This window comes from Trachinotus anak, unplaced genomic scaffold, assembly GCF_046630095.1.
Source record: "Trachinotus anak isolate AG129_WGS33_773 ecotype Australia unplaced genomic scaffold, CSIRO_AGI_Tana_v1 ptg000028l, whole genome shotgun sequence".
Classification (NCBI taxonomy): Eukaryota; Metazoa; Chordata; class Actinopteri; order Carangiformes; family Carangidae; genus Trachinotus; species Trachinotus anak.
The window spans coordinates 18,046,674-18,064,754 of NW_027273879.1; the positions used below are offsets into that span (position 1 = coordinate 18,046,674).

Below are 18,081 nucleotides of genomic sequence, written 5' to 3' on the forward strand. Positions count from 1 at the left end.
AGAGCAGGTTTCTGGGATTTCTACGCATACTTTAGAAAAACAAACACATGGTTTCTAAGCATTACGGGTTACATGTCTTTGTGTCTGTGATGAAAAGGGAATGGGGTAGGATAGGGCCACGGGGCTATAATATCTACTTGTGTGTTCTCTCCTGGGTGTAAGGTGTAAGGATGAGCAGACATGCATGTCTTTTTGGACAAAATTCAAATGAACTGGACTTCACACATGTGCCTTATTATCCTGACACAGTTGTTTTACATATCACCTGAGTGAGGCATAACCATCCAGTCATAAAATATGTATTACACACACAATACAGAATAACATTTGAAAATTAGATCATTTAAGATCCCACAAGGGGCTATTCAGACATGCTGAAGTTCATTGTTTAGTCAGCTGAGGGCTTGACCTGAGTAAAACTTAATAAATCCAGCTTTTTATAAATGTTTAGAAAGAAATGAGCCAATTAACAGAATAGGTGATGGGGTGTGTGCTTGATGATTGTAGGCTTTGTGTGACTTTGTGTTTCTTTTTATGATCCATGGGAAAAGAAAAAAAAGAAAAAGAAAGTTGCAGAGCTGGACATACAGATAAAACTGGGTGGACACCACTTACTTCAAATGGAGTCTCAAAGCCCTCAATGATGCCTCCAACCATGAGCAGCCCGTCGCTCCTGATCCCCATCCCGTGGTACACCCAGTCCACACTCTCCAGCAGAGAGCAGTCCACATACACTGCCAGCTGCTTGGCAGACACACTGACGGCCACATGGTGCCACTTTCCATCAGACAAACCGCTGACTGGGAACCTGACAGACAGAGACACATGGGACATTATGTAATTATGTCTTTGGTTTCATTCATCCTGACATGAATGTCTACAAGAATTAATCTATGAGATAAATTCAAATCATGCTTGAGCTCTCTGACTATTGGCAGACAATCAAAATACATATGCCATCTTCATTAACAACTGTTTACTTGTCTTGCCAAGAGCTTCAGCCATTGTTGGCCTTACAATACAAGAGGTTATCATACGTCCTCTGAGAGGTGCTACTTCTTCGGACACTACAGTGACTCAGTATTGGAAAGGGACAAGACGAGCTGACCAGGCTGGAGCCTGTTAGCATGCTAACTCCAGTAGAAGAAAAGAAGATAGAAATACAAGCAAAAACAAGAGGGTTGCTTTCCACCGCCTTGATGAGTAAAGTAATAAAGTTTGTTGCTGAACTCATTACATTTCTCCTGGACTGGTAAGTAAACAGCTGTTAATGCTGACATTGGCCATGTAGCAATACCAAAACTTACATACAGCACCTTTAATGTTTTTTTTTGGGCAGGACAAAAATGCCGTCAAACACACACCTCTGACATAATATCAGCTTATAAAGTTGGTCTGGCAAACATATTGGCCAATTTACATAGAGCGAAGACACAGAGTAACATTATCATCTCATTGGAGTTGTGTCTACATGATAAGAATCTGGTTCATTAGCTGCTAAATGTTTCACTTTCTTTCCCAGCTAATTTTGTCTGTCTGCTGTTTGATGGTGAAAAGGTAGTGGATAGTGGGTATCAGAGCTTTATCTGCCAGCTGCTGCTGGAAATTATTTAACGAGAGCGCTGTACACAGAAGTATACAGCAAATGTGCTGGAAAACAAAAACAATGAGCTAAATGAGGCTAAAAGTCTTCTAAAGAGTTGATAGGTTTTTGTGGGTGTCATTACAAGTGACAATGTAAGAGTACTCCATTTGCTCCATTACACTCTTACAACATTGTTGAACTTGTGGCGGACTGTTGGCAGATGAAAGTATGAAAATCAATGAACCAGATTGTATATTTTATTCCACACATGATCATTCCTTCACAAAATCTGGTGCCTACAACACGTAAAATGCAACTTGACCACTGATAGTTTGGTTGGGAGTTCGGAGGTGTTACTAATGTCGCCTTGAGCCGTTCGCCTCAAGCAAAGATGAGGAGTGGTTTAGGAAGGTCTGGTAAGCTCCGTTCTTTCTCCATACTCCTCGCTGCCAGATTTCAGTGCTCAGCTCCAACTGACTGCTCCGACTGACTTGTGTGCACATGTTAACTGTTTGGCTGCAATTGCACAGGGTTTTGGCTGTTCATGTCGAATCAGCCAAACCTACAAGAATCTTTTACTAGTATTTGTCACTGTCACTCTCTCATTGAAAGGTCCCATATTCCACACTTTTTTTTACACTGCTTTGTAACATGGTGCATTATCATGTTGGAAGTAGCCAACAGAAGATGGTAAAGGCAGCTCTTTATTTCTAACTCCCTCTGTTTGATATGTAGAACTTGGTCATACCAGTAAAACCTTGCTTAGAGTCACCTGCTACTGTAGAGTTTGCAGGTTACTGGAATGATGGATTTCTTTTCATTATAAACAAATTTTTTGATTTATTTTTTGACAGAAAAATGTCGATTGTTAAATGGTTAAAAAATATATTTATATTTTGTCATGTCTGTGTCATATTCAGATTCAGCCTAGACATAGAAACTATAGTGAAATGTGTGAGTGTTGTGTAATGTTGCTGGTATTATGTCAATATTACAGGTCAACAGATCAGCAAGTCTTTTCTCTGTCTATTTGTGCTGGGAGCTGAGTGTCATGTGTGAAAAATTTGCCAGAAGCCAAATCTCAAGATCACACATATTGTAAACGTATTGTCTCATTTCCAGTTGCTGGTGTTTAGTAATAATGATATATGTAATGAAAATAGTGTATTTGCTATAATGGAGGAGTGAATTTGAAGCACTACTCTGCTTCCCTGCAGCTCCCAAGCAGCCAGGAAACCAGGGCAGCTGGGTGACTTCCTGTAACGGTTGGCATCCATTCACGGTCCAGACATCTACCTGGTTTTTTATTCATCAGATTTGGCACAGGTTCCCAAGCTGCCATAAAACTCTCTGTATAACTTTTTTCAAATATGCAGTAGGTCTCTCCAGACTCCAGTAAATGGTCATGTAAAATGGTAAAGTTCCCTGAATGTATAAATATTAATCAGAGAAGCCTTAATGTCTAGGAAAACCACGGGTATCTAGAAGTCTAGCTGAACTCTAGAACCAACCAAACCTTGTAAGTGGAAGCTGCCAGTCCATATGCTTGATGGACAAGCAGCTTAAAAAAAATATTGAAATAAAATCAAATATGTGCCAACAATAGATGATAGGTACAGTATCACTGTGTGTGTCTGTCTGTTGGCCCAGTTCTATCTGCTGTCTTTTAATGATGTATTGCTTCAAGCTCTGTGGTTCTTCAAGAGGAGAAACCTGCCAAGAGATACCTAATAAATCATCCCACCAAAGAGACAGCCAAATACAATTCTCAGTCAAACAAATACACACATGCTGCAAACAAATACACACATAACCTTTCTTGGTCTTAGAGACGCATTTGCATACACTTCAGCCAAGAAGCAGGAATGAGCATGAGTCGTCCTAAATTACCTGGGAGAGATGTATCAACCACATTCTGACACCTGGATTTTTGTGGATAAAGGCTAATGCATAAAAGATAACATAAATAAAAGGTTTTTATATCTGCCAAAGAGGTTTTGCAACACGTAATACATATATAAGTGTCACTCAAATTGTATTCATTTAGAGCTGGAAAGTCAAAGGAAAAATAAAATAAAGAAGTGGGCTCACTCATAATGTCGTTGCTGCGTTCCTATGAAGATGACGGCGTGAGCACTGATCCGTATTTGCAGCATGATGTGGCTGTCAGGGCTGAGCATGGTGAAGACGCTACGTTCTTCTCTCTGAGGACTCTGCAGCTGCACCAGTAAACTGAACTCATCTGCAAACCTAAAAACAAACACAAATACACACCTTTCAGCCATATAATTGCTTCTCAAAGCATAAAGGATACCACATGGCCTTCTTAAACAAGTTATACCTGTGGGCAGAAGTGTACAGAGGGCACCAGTGGACAACAACATGTTGCTAATTAAAAAATGTACAGCAGACTGACTGGAGGAAGCTTTTCAAAAAATGAGCAAATATAAAGTCTTTTACCTTTATACACAGTAGCAAGACACAAGTAATAAGGAGCTAAGAAGAAACTGTACCCTTCAGTGAAGAGCTGTCGTAGGGGAAGAGCCAAGGTGGAGTACTGTCCCAACTGTAGAACCGGACACCTGCTGTCATCCACAGTCACAGAGGCGTTGCTGCTGTTTGACACCTGAAGAGAAAGCTCCTGCAGAATGTTCACCTCATCTGTAGTGAGACAGTTCAGGGAAAATGCACATCAATAAACATACTAAGCCTCCTCCTCTAATATACTCCATGTTGCTATGAGGTAAGTTAGTCATCTGAGGGGTACAACTTGAGAACTGTTTTTTTCCCCTTTTTTTAACGCCTGATTGTTCACATTTCTGCAAACTACCACAACAACAAAGTATACTGAATTAACTATTCACAGACTGCTAATTTTCAAGATTTTCAGACTACAATGTGCCAATGGATTTACAGACAGTTATCACTGTATGACTTTGATACTGAAGAAAACTCAAAATGTCATAATATTGAGGCAAGTTCTGGAGTAACAAGGAGCATCTTTTTTCTGATTTCTAGGTGGATTCATGGACATCAGACTTAATTACATCTAAAGCCCATTTTCCACTGGTCAAAAAACCTGCTAACATCAGACTTTTGTCAGCAGTGGTTACAATTGGCATTCACTCCCAGGTCAAATGACTATGTAGTAGACACAGGTATTTATCGGCTCCAGCTCCGTTCAGCATTAATGTAAACACAACACCCGGGTGAACACACTTATTTTCACCCCTTTTCCTGCTGTAATATCTTTCACAGCACAAACACTGTAAACAGACCTGTCACCTGCACAGCACAGTGCTGTTACACCAGAGACACGGCAGCTACACAGCACACAGGGATGAACGACGGAGCACAGCCTCAAAATAAGTTTCAAAAACACACAATCACAGATCACAGGGTCTCACACAGAGAGTCCAACAGTTAAAGGAGCTCCAACCAGGAGATGTGACGCAACATATCCATTTTACCGGTCTGCATGGCGGCTCGCAGCTCACTCCTTCTCCCCTGCACTCTGTGTGTGTTTGTGTGTGTGTGTGCTCTGTCAGTGCATGTGGTGACATTAATGTGTGTCCTCTCTGGCAAACTAAAAGGAGCCAATCACCTCTTAAAGAGTTTACCAGCATTTAAAAAATCCTCTTACACTGAAGTCATACTGAATCCAAAAATTGTATACTGTTGTCTCTTTGTTCAGTTATGACTCCAAGAAGGTGTACAAATTTTGCTGCAAACTGTGGCTATCGCTGCCCGTAGAGGGCAAATTGCCTCCAGGAGCTGCAGCTCCAGCTGCTGACGGTGTTGATAAACTACAGTAACTGGCGGCAAGCACCAGTCCCTTTCACGTCACACAGTGTCTTCTCTTCACTTCTTCCTCTCTGTACGCCCCAGTCAACTCCCCTTAGGTCCTACACTAAGGCTCCAGTGAAGGGAACATCTTGCTAAAACATATAATGATATTTTAGACAATAGTGTTTCAACTTTTTGGCAAAAGTTTGTTTCAACATGACAATGACCCCATGCACAAAGCCAGGTCCACAATGAAAGGTTTTTGCTATTTGACAGACCTGTACAACCTCGTCCAACAGTTTTGTGTTGAATGTGAACATCGCCTGAGTCAGGTGCGTACCACCCTACATCAGTGGTTGACCTCACTAATGCTTTTGTATCTGACTGAGAGAAAATCTCTGCAGCCGAGTTCCAAAGTCTTGTGGAGAACCTTAAAAGAAGACTGGAGGCTCTTATTGCAGCAGATTATTGCTCGTGGATATTGAATAAGACGTTCAGCAATCACTTTAAGGTCAGATGTCCACATACTTTTGGTCATGTAGTAAATGATCTGTGCTGTTTCAAGATTAAGAAAACCCAGGCGGCCGCCATCTGCAGAAACCAAACCAAATCATTCATCTGTTGGCACTTAAGAAAAACCTTAACGTTCCGCAAACAGACCACTCAATGATGGCATTATGAAAAAAACGGAAAACCACTTACAGGGCCTCTGCCTTTCAAATCTGCTGAGGACTGCTACAGATTCCATCCTATTTTAAGCTTGTATTTTGTTTTTTTTCCCCCTTGTTTTGGTGCCCCACAGTGCAGATCATTGTTTTACCCATCACCCACTGATTCATTTCCCATCATTAGATGTAAGCTTTCAGAGTCTTTTGCTTTTACCCCATGTGAGCAGGTTAAGTGCCATTTGTCATGTCCTGCCCACAGGTGGGTGTTGTTGATTGCTCTGTGCTTGAACAACTCCTCCTGAGGATTATAAATACATCTCTTCATCATATTTGAAGAAACTGAGTCACCATTCAGAGACTGGTATTGTTGTATACTGATCACACTAACCTGGGAACAGACTGAGATCAGTCCCTTACACCTCATAATGCAGGAGGTGGTGCTGAGACTAACTGGGCTAACAGATAGGATGCATTTGCATGACATGCCAGAAAATCTATTTAACTAAAGCACATTCATGTTAAAGTGATCTACATGAGCAACAGGATGCATAAAAAAACAGCAACCACACATGAATCTCTGGGATTTAACCACTAAAAACATGTTTGACACTGCCTCAGGGCTTTTCCCAAAGATATACTGTAGGATTGCTCAAGCAGATTAAACCCTGCTCCTCTCAAGCACTTTTACAAATGAATCCATGTCTGTCAGCCCTTCAGAGACCTATTTTCTCTTTACAGTCATCCTGACAGCGGTGCCATACAAATCACTGGTCTACAGAGCACTGTGTGGTCACACTCTGCTGCCCAAAGGAATGACACTTGGGGGACATATCTGGTGTTGCACTAAAAATTCCAGCATACCAGCCTTTCAAGAATCCTCAAAGATATATGGACGACAACCACTTGGAGAGAAAAAAATGATTTGAATAATGGTTTAAACTGCACTTTTAACCTTTAGCTAACAGCTGTGAGGGACGTGAAGTCAAAGAGTTTACTAATCAGGTAAAAAAGACGTCAGTTTTCAGATTTAAAAAAAGGGGCTGAGAAGCACAATAGCAAGTAATTGAGAGTCATTTTTTTACATTCTGATGAGCAATCATCTGCTTAGACTAATTTCAGACTTTAATCTCACAGTTTGTTCCTAATGTTTTCTTAGGAGAGACATACAGCGTGAGGTCAGTGAATCCTGCTCAGAAATGTCGTGATTTGATTTCAAAGGTGAAATATGCAAACAGATACTAGTCTTAAAGGGCCACTCTACAGATGGAGCTTAGTCAACTAAGTTTAAGAAAACAACCCTGATGACATCATCAGGGTAATTGGATTTTGAGGCTTTACATTTTTCACATTGTTACAAAGTTTGGGTTTAGAGTTTGAAAGATGTGGAGATTTACCAGTCACGCAAGATCTAATGATGGATACTATTGAGTTGCATTATGGGAAATGTTTTTTTAAGCTTTATTCATTGGGATACTAAAAGTCAGGATATCTTGGCCTCTGCTGCATTTGACCATTCTTTCTAATCTGTCTCTTCTAACTCCACCAACTTGAAAGAGAAACAGTAAATCACTGAAGTATCTGTTTACACTGGTGTCTTGTTCTCTGTATTGACACTGCAGTCCCAAGTCCACCCCACTCAAGAGGCAATGCCTTTCAAATGCAGTGATTAACATGGATGACAATATTGTATATCTGATTTTGCTATGCAGTAGTTCCAAGGACAAATGATTTAAGCCCATCATGGCTGTATTTTCTGATTTCTCATTTTAAATAAATGAAATAACCTCTTTTATAACAGTAACAAGAATAAGAATTTACACTTACTCCCCTGTCTGATGCTTTCATGTTACATGGGATGAGAACACACTACTAGATATTAGATGGGGCAGAGAACAGTGACTTCCCACAGCTACATCAAGCAGGAAAGTGAGTCATCTATTATGTCAAAAGACACACTGATCAATGACTATCATTAGTGCTTTCTCCTCTAATGGCTAATTAATATTGGTTTTCCATTTTAGCATATGATGTTACATGAAAGAAACAGCTTCTCTAAGATGACTGCAGACACTTCATGTCTGCTTTGTCCCTGAGAGTCTTGCTGGTCAATTCACGGTGGACTGAAAATAAATGATGGGGTGTAATAGAGAGTCGACAGAAGTCCAAAGTTCCCAGAGTCCAGGGCGGCATCTTTAAAATGCTTGTTTTGTCTTTGTCAGACCAAGAGTGATATAAAAACAATTTTTGACTGGTTGTTTTACCACTAAAGGATGTGATAACACACAAGGCAATTCAGAGAACCAATCAGTATCAATGTGGAAACATTGACCTCAAAGGTGGAAACATCCATTTTTAACTTGGAGAAGTCAAACAGGCTCAGAATATTCTATAAATAATTGTACACTAGAGTTTAAATCAAGACCAAGACTATAATATTAAATATTACATATTCAGCCACAGTCAACTGATCAATCTCCAGAAATGTATGTTTATAAAAGCATCAGATGTCCAGTCTACATAGTTTATTAGAAAAGCTCTCATTTATCAGCTGTTGTTTTGACCCACTGTTACATAAGCTTCTAACAATTTACAAATTGCAATGAACCATAATAACAAAATTAACATCAATCACACAAACTCCTCTGACACTAAGGAGTGTGTGGGGCTGCTGATGCTACAATATCTAAATGAGCAGTAATTAGGAGCTGGAAAATGTTCTCACACACTTACTGATCTAATGCTCTCATGGTCTTTATTAGGCCCCACTTGTGCGGGAGTTTTCATGAAAGAACATTTCATGTGCCAACGATGTGCCCTCAAGGAAAACCTCGGAACATACTCATGTGCTTTTCTCCTAACACTATAATCGAAAGATCAAGCCATTAAGAGGGGGAGAGGGTTCAGAGGGAGGGTGGGGGGGGGGGGGGGGGGTGGGGGGTGGGGGGGGTAGTCTGCCAGTCATGCCTGTTCTGTTTCCTGCAAAAGTAAAACAGATGTTTGAGTTCTGCATCAGGAGAAATGTGTGAACAGTAAGGACTTTCACGGTTAGCTCGGTCAGTGGGTAACCTTGTGGTTTGTCTTATTATTTACCCACACTCAGACTAACTCAGTTTTGTGTCTATGTGGAGTTTATACAAAATGTTCTACTTAAAATGTACAGTGAGTGAGGCTGCCTTGAAATTGTAGGTTCACTAAACTATTTTTTTTCAGATTTCTCAGAAATCCCCTGAGTTAACTGAACTGAACTTGTGACAAAACCTGTAAAATAAAACTCTGCACAAGGTCCTGTACATGCCCACTGGTGATTTTTGATTGTGTCCAACTATATTTGAGCCAAAACAGAACTCAGACCAGGCAGGCGCAGTAAAATATGCCTCTTAAACTATGAAAGTATAACACTTTGCACTTGTTAGTCTACCATTAGCAAAAATTTGAAACAACTCATCTCCTCTCTATCTATCCCACTTATCCCTTTCAGGGTTGTGGGGTCTGCACCCAACAAATATGCACTTACAAGCCTGCATTAGGTGAAATGAAGGGTAAAACCTGGACAGGTTCCTAGTCTCTCATAGGGCTAATACAAAGACGATAAACACCACAAAGACCCAGAGCTCAGCTCCCAGCAGGACTTCAAAAAAATCATGTTGTTTGGCAAATACTGTGATTGCCTGATCTTTGTTGGAATGATAATTTTTGCATTTAATTTTCACTGAAAAGAATATGAAAATGCGTCTGTAGCACCACAAAAGTTCATTAGTGTGTTGTGACACATTTTACCGTTAACAAAAAAAAATGTAGCTCCTGCAATTTGAATAGTTCATGTGGCCATATTGGGATTTTGATAATATTTTGATTAATTGTTCAGCCCTGGTTTCCAGTAATGGTATCTCCAGCAGAAGCAGTTTGTAACACTACGTGTCACAGAGCTACAAAGAAAACAAAAAGCACTCTTTCAGTCACATCAGACTTTTAACCCTGTCTTCAGATGTGGCTCTGGCTTCAGAAAGACTATAAACACTGTTGACTTCACCGCCTTCAGCAGTGACAAGGACAGCAGTGCAGAGGGAACTGGACAATCCAAAACACTGGAAGAAAACAGGTTGGGTTGGAGCCCAGGACCTTGTGGCTTTAAATTGAATTGGTAACCACTGAACCACCTTGGTACCTACGTTGTATTGTTGGTAGGTATAGTGCCTTCAGCTTGCAAGCATTAATGTAAAACCCTGGCTATGCAGAAGACTCAGTGGTGTTCCCCAAGCACAAGCTTTAAGTAGGGCTGTGATAAGAGTATTGTCACCATATCCTGCATGGGTTCCTGCTTCTAAGTGAAAAATAGAACGAGCACCAGGTAAAGGCATAAACTCTAAGAGAGTCTGAAGAGATAAAGGTGCAGCAGGGAAAAACTGCTGAAAATCACAAACACAAACAACAGCTGTGTATGATCTGCTTTACATGCCCCCAGTTACTGCAAAGCATCTTTTTTTTAAAAACTTTTTCTGTTCTGATCCTGTCCATAAATCTCCTCGGTTGCACTCTGATGACAAGTGATAATCTGTGTAATAAATGAAGACCTTCATGATGATCCATCATTGTTGTACAAAAGAATACAAAAGCCTCTAGAGAGACATACAGACAAATAGTAATAAAGACCAAGTAATTCTGTATTAAACCACTTCAATAGCTACTGCAACTACTATCTGACAGAACATATTTGATTTACTGGAGAGTTTAACACTTGAGAGTTTAGCAAGTGCTGACAATACATGTCCAACAATGGCTCAAAATCAGTTTCAGATAACAATGATTTCACAACGCTTTCCTTTTTTCCTGTTTTTAGGTTAAACACAATGCAGAGCTAACAATGTGGGAAAGACTCTTTGGCAGGATGAGCATATGTAACTCATCTATGGTCCTTTTGAAAATGGTTTTGTGTATATGAGACACACATATGGTTCTCATGCATTCTGAACGATGATGTTACATAAAGTCCATCATTCACTGTGATTTCACCACATGTCAGAGCCAGTGACCACGTGTTGATGGTTCTGGATGTGACTGCTACATGACTGCTGTCTTACATGGTGAGTTGCAGGCTCAAAGCAGGACTGCTTGATTGAAAGACATCAGTGAGCTTACATTTTGGTTTCACACCATGAAAGCAACAAATCACTATGGACAAGACCTGTCTAATTTTGTTCTTCTTCCGCTGCATCAAGAGCAAAGTCTTGACCTTTATACAGCTCCTCTCTTTTTAAAGATCCGTCAGTGTTTTGCTGATGAAGGTTTGTTTGTACTTGTGCGTTGAGGGGTCAAGGCAAGGAAGCTGATGCACGTAGCCTCCACAGACTGAGCAACTTGCTGGCACATGTTTCTCTGGGAGCAAACACACACAGGTGTGTGTTGTTTTCTAGCTGTATGCATTTTGGGTATAATGTGAACACATCTGTTTTGAACCTCAGGTCCGACAGGAAGTAGAGGTGGAATGATTTGTCAATTAAGTGATTTTGGGATCAACAGAAAATCAGTGGGTGACTATTTTCATCATTGATTGAAAAACCTAATATTTATTGATGTTATATCTTTGGGTTTTGAACTGTTGGGCAGAAAAAACAAAATTAAGATGACACCTTGGGCTCTGAGAGACTATAATCTGCATTTTCTTTTATTTATTTATTTTCACAATTTTATGGTATTTTATAGAAATTAATTAATTATTTTAGAAAATAATTACCATTAATCCAGAAAAAAGTCATTAGTTTCACCCCTAAAAGAAAGTTTCATTCACTTATCACCTTTTCAGTAACATCTAGCAAAGTCTCTGTGATCGCCCTTCTATCTCAGAGGGAATAAAACAATGTGATACTTTGGTAAAAACAGGGAGAAACATTCCCATCATTGCTCTATGTCACAAAGTGAATGAAGGAACATAATAACTTCAGAATAAATTACATGACACAACCTGATAATGTAGCTACAACATATCCAGTCAGTGATAATGTGATGCTATCATTGCAGGAGATGAGGTCGTTTGCCTGAGGCGTCTACAGTGGGGCAGCCACACACCTGGAATTACATCCAGATTAAACTGCTCTCATCCACACATACTGTGGAGCTATGAGCTGTTCAGACAGGTGTGCCATTGAGACAGCTGGATAGTGGAATCCCACACACAAAAACATGGCAGACTACTGCAAAAAATATCTAAATCCACAAACCAAAAACCAAAAAGTGTGTAATCTGGCTGTATTTCTACATATTTGTTTGTTTTGGGATGAGGACCACTGTGAAATGCTCTTACACACACGTGCGCACGCACACGCACACGCACACGCACACACACACGCACACACACACACACACACACACACACACACACACACACATTGTATAGCTGTTGGCTACACACAGTATCCATCCAGTCATTCCTCAGTAACCACAGCATCTAAATCATACATAGACTGTACCCACCTCATTAGCCTCAAGAAAAGAATACTGTCTCCCAATGCTGTCATCCATGCTTTGATAAAAAACTATCTGACAGCAATGAAAAATGATTTGTGGAAACTTTAAACAGATGGAGCGAGTTTTACATAAGAGGAAAAAAACAAAACATTTAAGCATGTGTTGCATTTTCCCCGAGTGAAAAACCTCAAACATTGAAATATTCTCATTCCAGAGGGATAACGCTGCAGTGTGAACATGAACACCAGCGCTCGCAGCAGGATTTTCTTTGGAAGTGACTTTAAAGTTGTGGAGCAGAGTGAAGTCAAAGAGCCACACACTCCACTACAGTCCACGTTCATAATCCCCCAGTGTCAGGTCCTGGACACACCTCTCTTGATTGGAGTAATTTCTCTTGGCTCAGATCAGTGGAGCTGATCAGGAGCATAAAGACTTTGTGTCAGACTGTTACAGTGGGTATGGTGTGCTCTGGTCCACCCTGAGCCAACAATAGAGAATAGCATGAGGCCAGAATAAAGCCAGTCCACACTTCCTCTAATTTTCTAACTCTCTGGAGTGGCAGCAATTATGGGTCTGGGCTGATGCCCAGCTCTGAGTCCAGCTCCAGCTCTGACAGGAGAGAGGACAAGTCTGCAGGAGGTGCCAGGTTCGGCCTTAGAGAAAGGTGTTGTAACAAAGACGTGACTGATCCATCAGCAATTAGTCATAACTGACTAAAAGAACAGCAAAGAGGTCTCAATTTAAACTGACAAATTACATTTTTGTTCTATGTCATTAGCTGATTGTGGACTTTACAAAAAGAGTGCTGCAGGAGTGACAAGTTTGCATTTTAGCTCTTCTGGTTCTTTCGTCCTGAAGTCTCTGGGTTTTTTAAAAGTGATTTTGGTAGGATGGCTGAAATAAGGTCAAGATGTTTTTATGTTTTATTCTACGACATAAAGTATGTTAGTAAATACCACTCTTGTGATTTCTTGAAGCTTTTACATGTCTTAAAAAAGCAGTTGGGAACAAGTGGCTAAATGAGACTACAGAGGTAAAACGTCATCATGCCGATCATGAAAACTGATCGACTCACGTGTCCACCTTTACAGCCTCGATGTGTTTACACTCGTGCTTTTGCAAACTGTTACTAACCGTGCAAGAAGCTTATAGCTTAACATTCGCTGTTTTATTCTGGTGATTGTATTTAGGCTTCAAAAATCCCCAAAAGTAGTGTTCAATTATGAAGATTATCCTGCTGAACAAAATGTTTAAGTATCATAAACTTTTGTTTGTTAAGTTTTGAGTTTTGTTAAAATCCCATTGGCTTTTTGTCGAAGTAACCAGGGTGATGCTAACTTCCGAACTGGCCTGCAAAAATACATCATTCCTGCAGCAGTCTATACAGTGCACAGTAGTTATATTGTAGCATATTTTATTTAATGAGAATGTACCCATCTGTTCATTTAGATGACTTTGCTCTGCAATTAAGATAAATTCAGAACTACAACAAGTAGGTCAAGTCACCCTCCAGCTATTCATTTGGAAATACGATGACACCACTAAAGACCCTGTTGCTTCACATCCTCACACCACAGTCACACCACATGAATGCTATTTTATAGCATAAAACTAAATTCCTCTGTTTGGGATTTTCCACACACTGCTCCTCCTGTGGGATCACTGGTAGGTCTGGATGTGAGGCATCTGTCAGCGAAGGTCAGAGCTGGCAGGGACCACTGAGGGTCACTGATGCAGGACACAAACAGTGAATGTTCTCCCACCTCAGACCAGAGGTTCAAACTTTCTCTACGGCACATTGACTTTGTGAGCTGATCAGTGGGGCCCACTTCCTCCTCAAACACAGACAGGCACGTTTCTACTGTTTATACTTTACTCTGCTCAGTGTGCACTGTGACGAATCCCGAGGGAGGCTGGGAGAACAGAGCTCCTATAAACCAGGCCAAATAATTTAGAGCAGCCTGAACAAAGTGATTCTTGCAAACTGAAGGCTGTTGACTATCATAGATGTATTAAAGAAAAACTGATTTTTAACATTAGAACTTACAGTGTGATGATGAAGACGTTAGAGTTGCAATATCAACTGCTGTTTCTTTGAGTTTACAAGACATGAGTCACAGGTGTGTGAGCGGACTGCTTTTAATAACCGCGCACACAGAACATACGAGCTCCCCTCTTCCACTGCCCTCCAGGAGTTAAAAATAATCACACTCTGCTCTGCTCAACGTGATGGTCCAGAGAGATCGCTCAATCCTCTGACTAAGCTTTCAGTTGTAATGTGTCTGTGACACCTTCAACATACAGTAACACTGTGAAATTGTTTGTGGGATGTAACCGTTAATTGCTGTGGTTATGGTATTAATGCTGGGGACTGGTTGCACTTTCTAACAGCATCAAAAGACACATGAAATGTCTAAGAATATCCTGGGCTGGTAAAACTGGCATGAAAGAATTTGTGCTTCTGTCCTAACTAAGCGTTTTCAGTAGACCAGATCCAATGAACAGCACTGGATTCATCCCAGTCATGTAGCTAATGTAAGCTTGTTTTCTTAATTAAACCAGTAAGACTGAAGTGTGCTGTTGAGAGGTTGGTGCAGCCTCTTTATATTTACTTGGTAACAGCTATTTAGAGCTACAGCCCTTTCTGTTAATTCAGGAGAAATAGGTTAGTCTTAGTTTCAAGTGCCAAAAAGTCAAGCGTCTGGAATAACTTGCAAAAAAACTGGATGGAATAAATTTGCAAAGATGACCCCCGAAACGTCGAGTGCCAGATATGCTTCATCACAAATCTACAAAGAAAACAAATCACCTGAAAACCTGAAGTAACAGCTTAGCCGTCTTGAAACTGCTAGATGTCTCTTTTTTTCTAATATGGCAGATGTTGGTGCGATCTGCATCTTAACAGAGTATAATGTTGAAGTCTCCTCTGTCCTAATCAGAACCCATAACAACTTTATATGGAGGCCTCTATAAACTTGCTGTAGAGGGCCATAACCCACCCATATGGTCTAAATAAAAATTAAATTAATTAATGCACTTTGGTCATGAATTGTTCTTCAATGATGAACATTACCAATTGCACAGAGTTATTTGAAGTAGTATTGCTTTGGCTCTTGAGAACCAGTGATTAGTGGTGGCTGGTTACTGCAGCGATAACCACGGATACAGGATAAGACATCCTCCTGCCAATCTTAATCAAACCCTCCCGGTCCACCACTGTCCTCCTGGTCTGGCCGACCTCCAGCAGCGGTAATCAGGGGAATCAGGGGAATCAGAGCCGGCTGCCATGCCGTCCTGTGGTGGGATCACGTTACTCTAATAAGCTGGGACAGACCAACAGATAGCTCAATTACTGCGCTGGTACAATTACTGGCCTCTGCTCTGGTACAGGGGGCAGCCCAAATAGGCAGAAGATTAAAGACTTCCACCTGCTCTGGTGGAAAACGACGGCAGAATCACCGGGCCGAGATAAGTAGATAATGGGAGATGGAAAGTTGGAGTGAATGCAGGAAACATTAGAAACTCCGCTCCTAAACATCTCAATCAGTCAGCCATCCATGAAGCTCTGAGTGATGAGCACACCTACGGCCACACTAAGCTTTAACTGAACAGCAGATTGTGAAATGCTCATGGATGCAGCATGCTAATGGAAAAACCCTCTGTCAGATGCTGGGATATTATTTCAAGAGGTATCCCTTACAGAGGATACACCGAGCTTAAGTCAAATCTGTGTTTTGTGTGAAGACAGGCTTGTTAACTGGGATTACAGCCCAATGGAGGACACAGAGGGAGTTAAGTGGACTGAATGGCTAAAACAGCTACACTGTTAAACTGAATGCAACAAGGCTCAGGAACTGACGCAGAACACAGTAGATTCGGGCCCTTGTCTTGAAAACCTAGAACATTTCCTCGTCTGGCAAGCAGGAAATATGAGCACTCAGGAGGAGAGAATTACAGTGCCACCAGAGGGTAGGTTTAAGAGGAATGATGTCAGAAAGGTACAGTTCGAGAGAGCGGAGAGATGTGGACACAGATTGGAACCAGAGTTGTAGCAGTAGAAAGTAAGAGACATTCAACATGTACACTATATTACCTGCTTGATAATCTGAACTGGAAACAGTAACTTTTGATTTGGTCTGCTTTTACTCCAGCTGATTATATGTGCACAATGATATTCCTACACTATATGCTGAATAAATCTTAAATAGCCTTTCACCTCTCTGAATGGACATGTAAGCCTGCAGGACTGGCTCGCTTCCTCCATGTATTCAGGGTGGTTATCCAGAGCAGCTAATCACTCCGTCCTGCAGGGCTGAGAGACATAAAAACTTCCTGTGCCGTTTTTCTCTCGTTTAACTGCAGTTGTAATCCCTTCAAAAAGAGCTTTAAGAACACTGGAGCCAGTCATCAGCAAAGTAAATTAAACATTATGGTGGCACAGGTTAAGGAAGAGGGAGAGTCCCTGTGTGGTGCTTAATGCTTAAAGTTGCATTACATGCGTAAGTTCCTGTGCTAAATGTAAAAATGACAGAAACATGCCACAGTGAAAGAGATTTGTCTGTTGTTACTGACATACAGATGTATTTAGTACAGACAAGGAGTCTTCAAAGTCTTTTCTTTTTTATTTGTCTATATTTTGGTAAATTCACACCTTTGAAAATTTGCATGGATGTACAGACAACTACCACCAATTACTTTGATACTGAAGAACAATTATAAACTGATGAGTCTCTGTCAAGTACAGGGAGCATCTCCTCTTTGATTTCCAAGTGGATTCATGAGCGTTTAATCACAACATTGGAGGTAATGATATCCTGGTCAGGTGTAAGTCACACCAGCAGTGTTAACACTGTCATTGTGTGCATGTTAGCATTTGGCTCAAAGCACCACTGAGCCACAGTCCAGCCTCACAGAGCCACCAGCAATTATATTTGTGGTTTAGACAAGAACATATAAAACTCCACTGACCTACATTATTGGAGTGGAGGCAACACCTCAGCTTGGCTAGACACCAGTGAGGTTGGTTTCTTGTGCCCTGGGTGAACTCACTGAATCAAATTGCATTAGCCTTATTTAGTATGAGTATTGGGTCATTAAGTTCACTTGTTTCATATAAAACACTAAAACACAAGGAGACAAAACAAGGATTTTATTTTTTTAACAGAAACACATGAAATCCATCATAAAGAAATTGGAAAGGACCAAAACGAGAATAATAAACTTAGTTTTCTTCACAAGCTTCTGCTGAGCCCCTGTGAACATTTTCTCATTTCCCCTCTGGGATGAATAATATTTAAGTTTCACCCATTGGTGCAAGTAATCCAAATATTTTTGTTAACATCTGAATGCCTTTTCAGAATGGATTCATGGTGAAAAATTTGCATGCTTACAGCTTTCAACACACAACAGATTCCCTAAGACAATGCTATAGTTTCCTCAGGACAATCTTCCTTTAGGGAGAGGAAATGGAGAAGAGCACCAGTCAACCCTTGTCCTGGTCTGCTTCTAAACCTGCCTGCTTCAGAGGACACCAAAGGAAGTGGATGGAGGGATGAACATGCCCCCGGGTCAAATTCCCTG

The 18,081-nt window shown here is 40.7% G+C and overlaps 1 protein-coding gene across 1 annotated transcript in view; it reads right to left on the bottom strand.

Annotated features, from left to right (window-relative positions):
* Positions 1-18,081, bottom strand: part of LOC139611938 (collagen alpha-1(I) chain) — a 94,876-nt gene that overhangs the window by 58,763 nt on the left and 18,032 nt on the right. The window contains exons 2-4 of the mRNA XM_071467010.1: positions 4,099-4,246; positions 3,677-3,835; positions 616-808 (exon numbers count right to left, since the gene is read on the bottom strand). Of these exons, the coding sequence (XP_071323111.1) occupies positions 616-808; positions 3,677-3,835; positions 4,099-4,246 (500 nt within the window). The remainder of the gene's footprint in view (positions 1-615; positions 809-3,676; positions 3,836-4,098; positions 4,247-18,081) is intronic.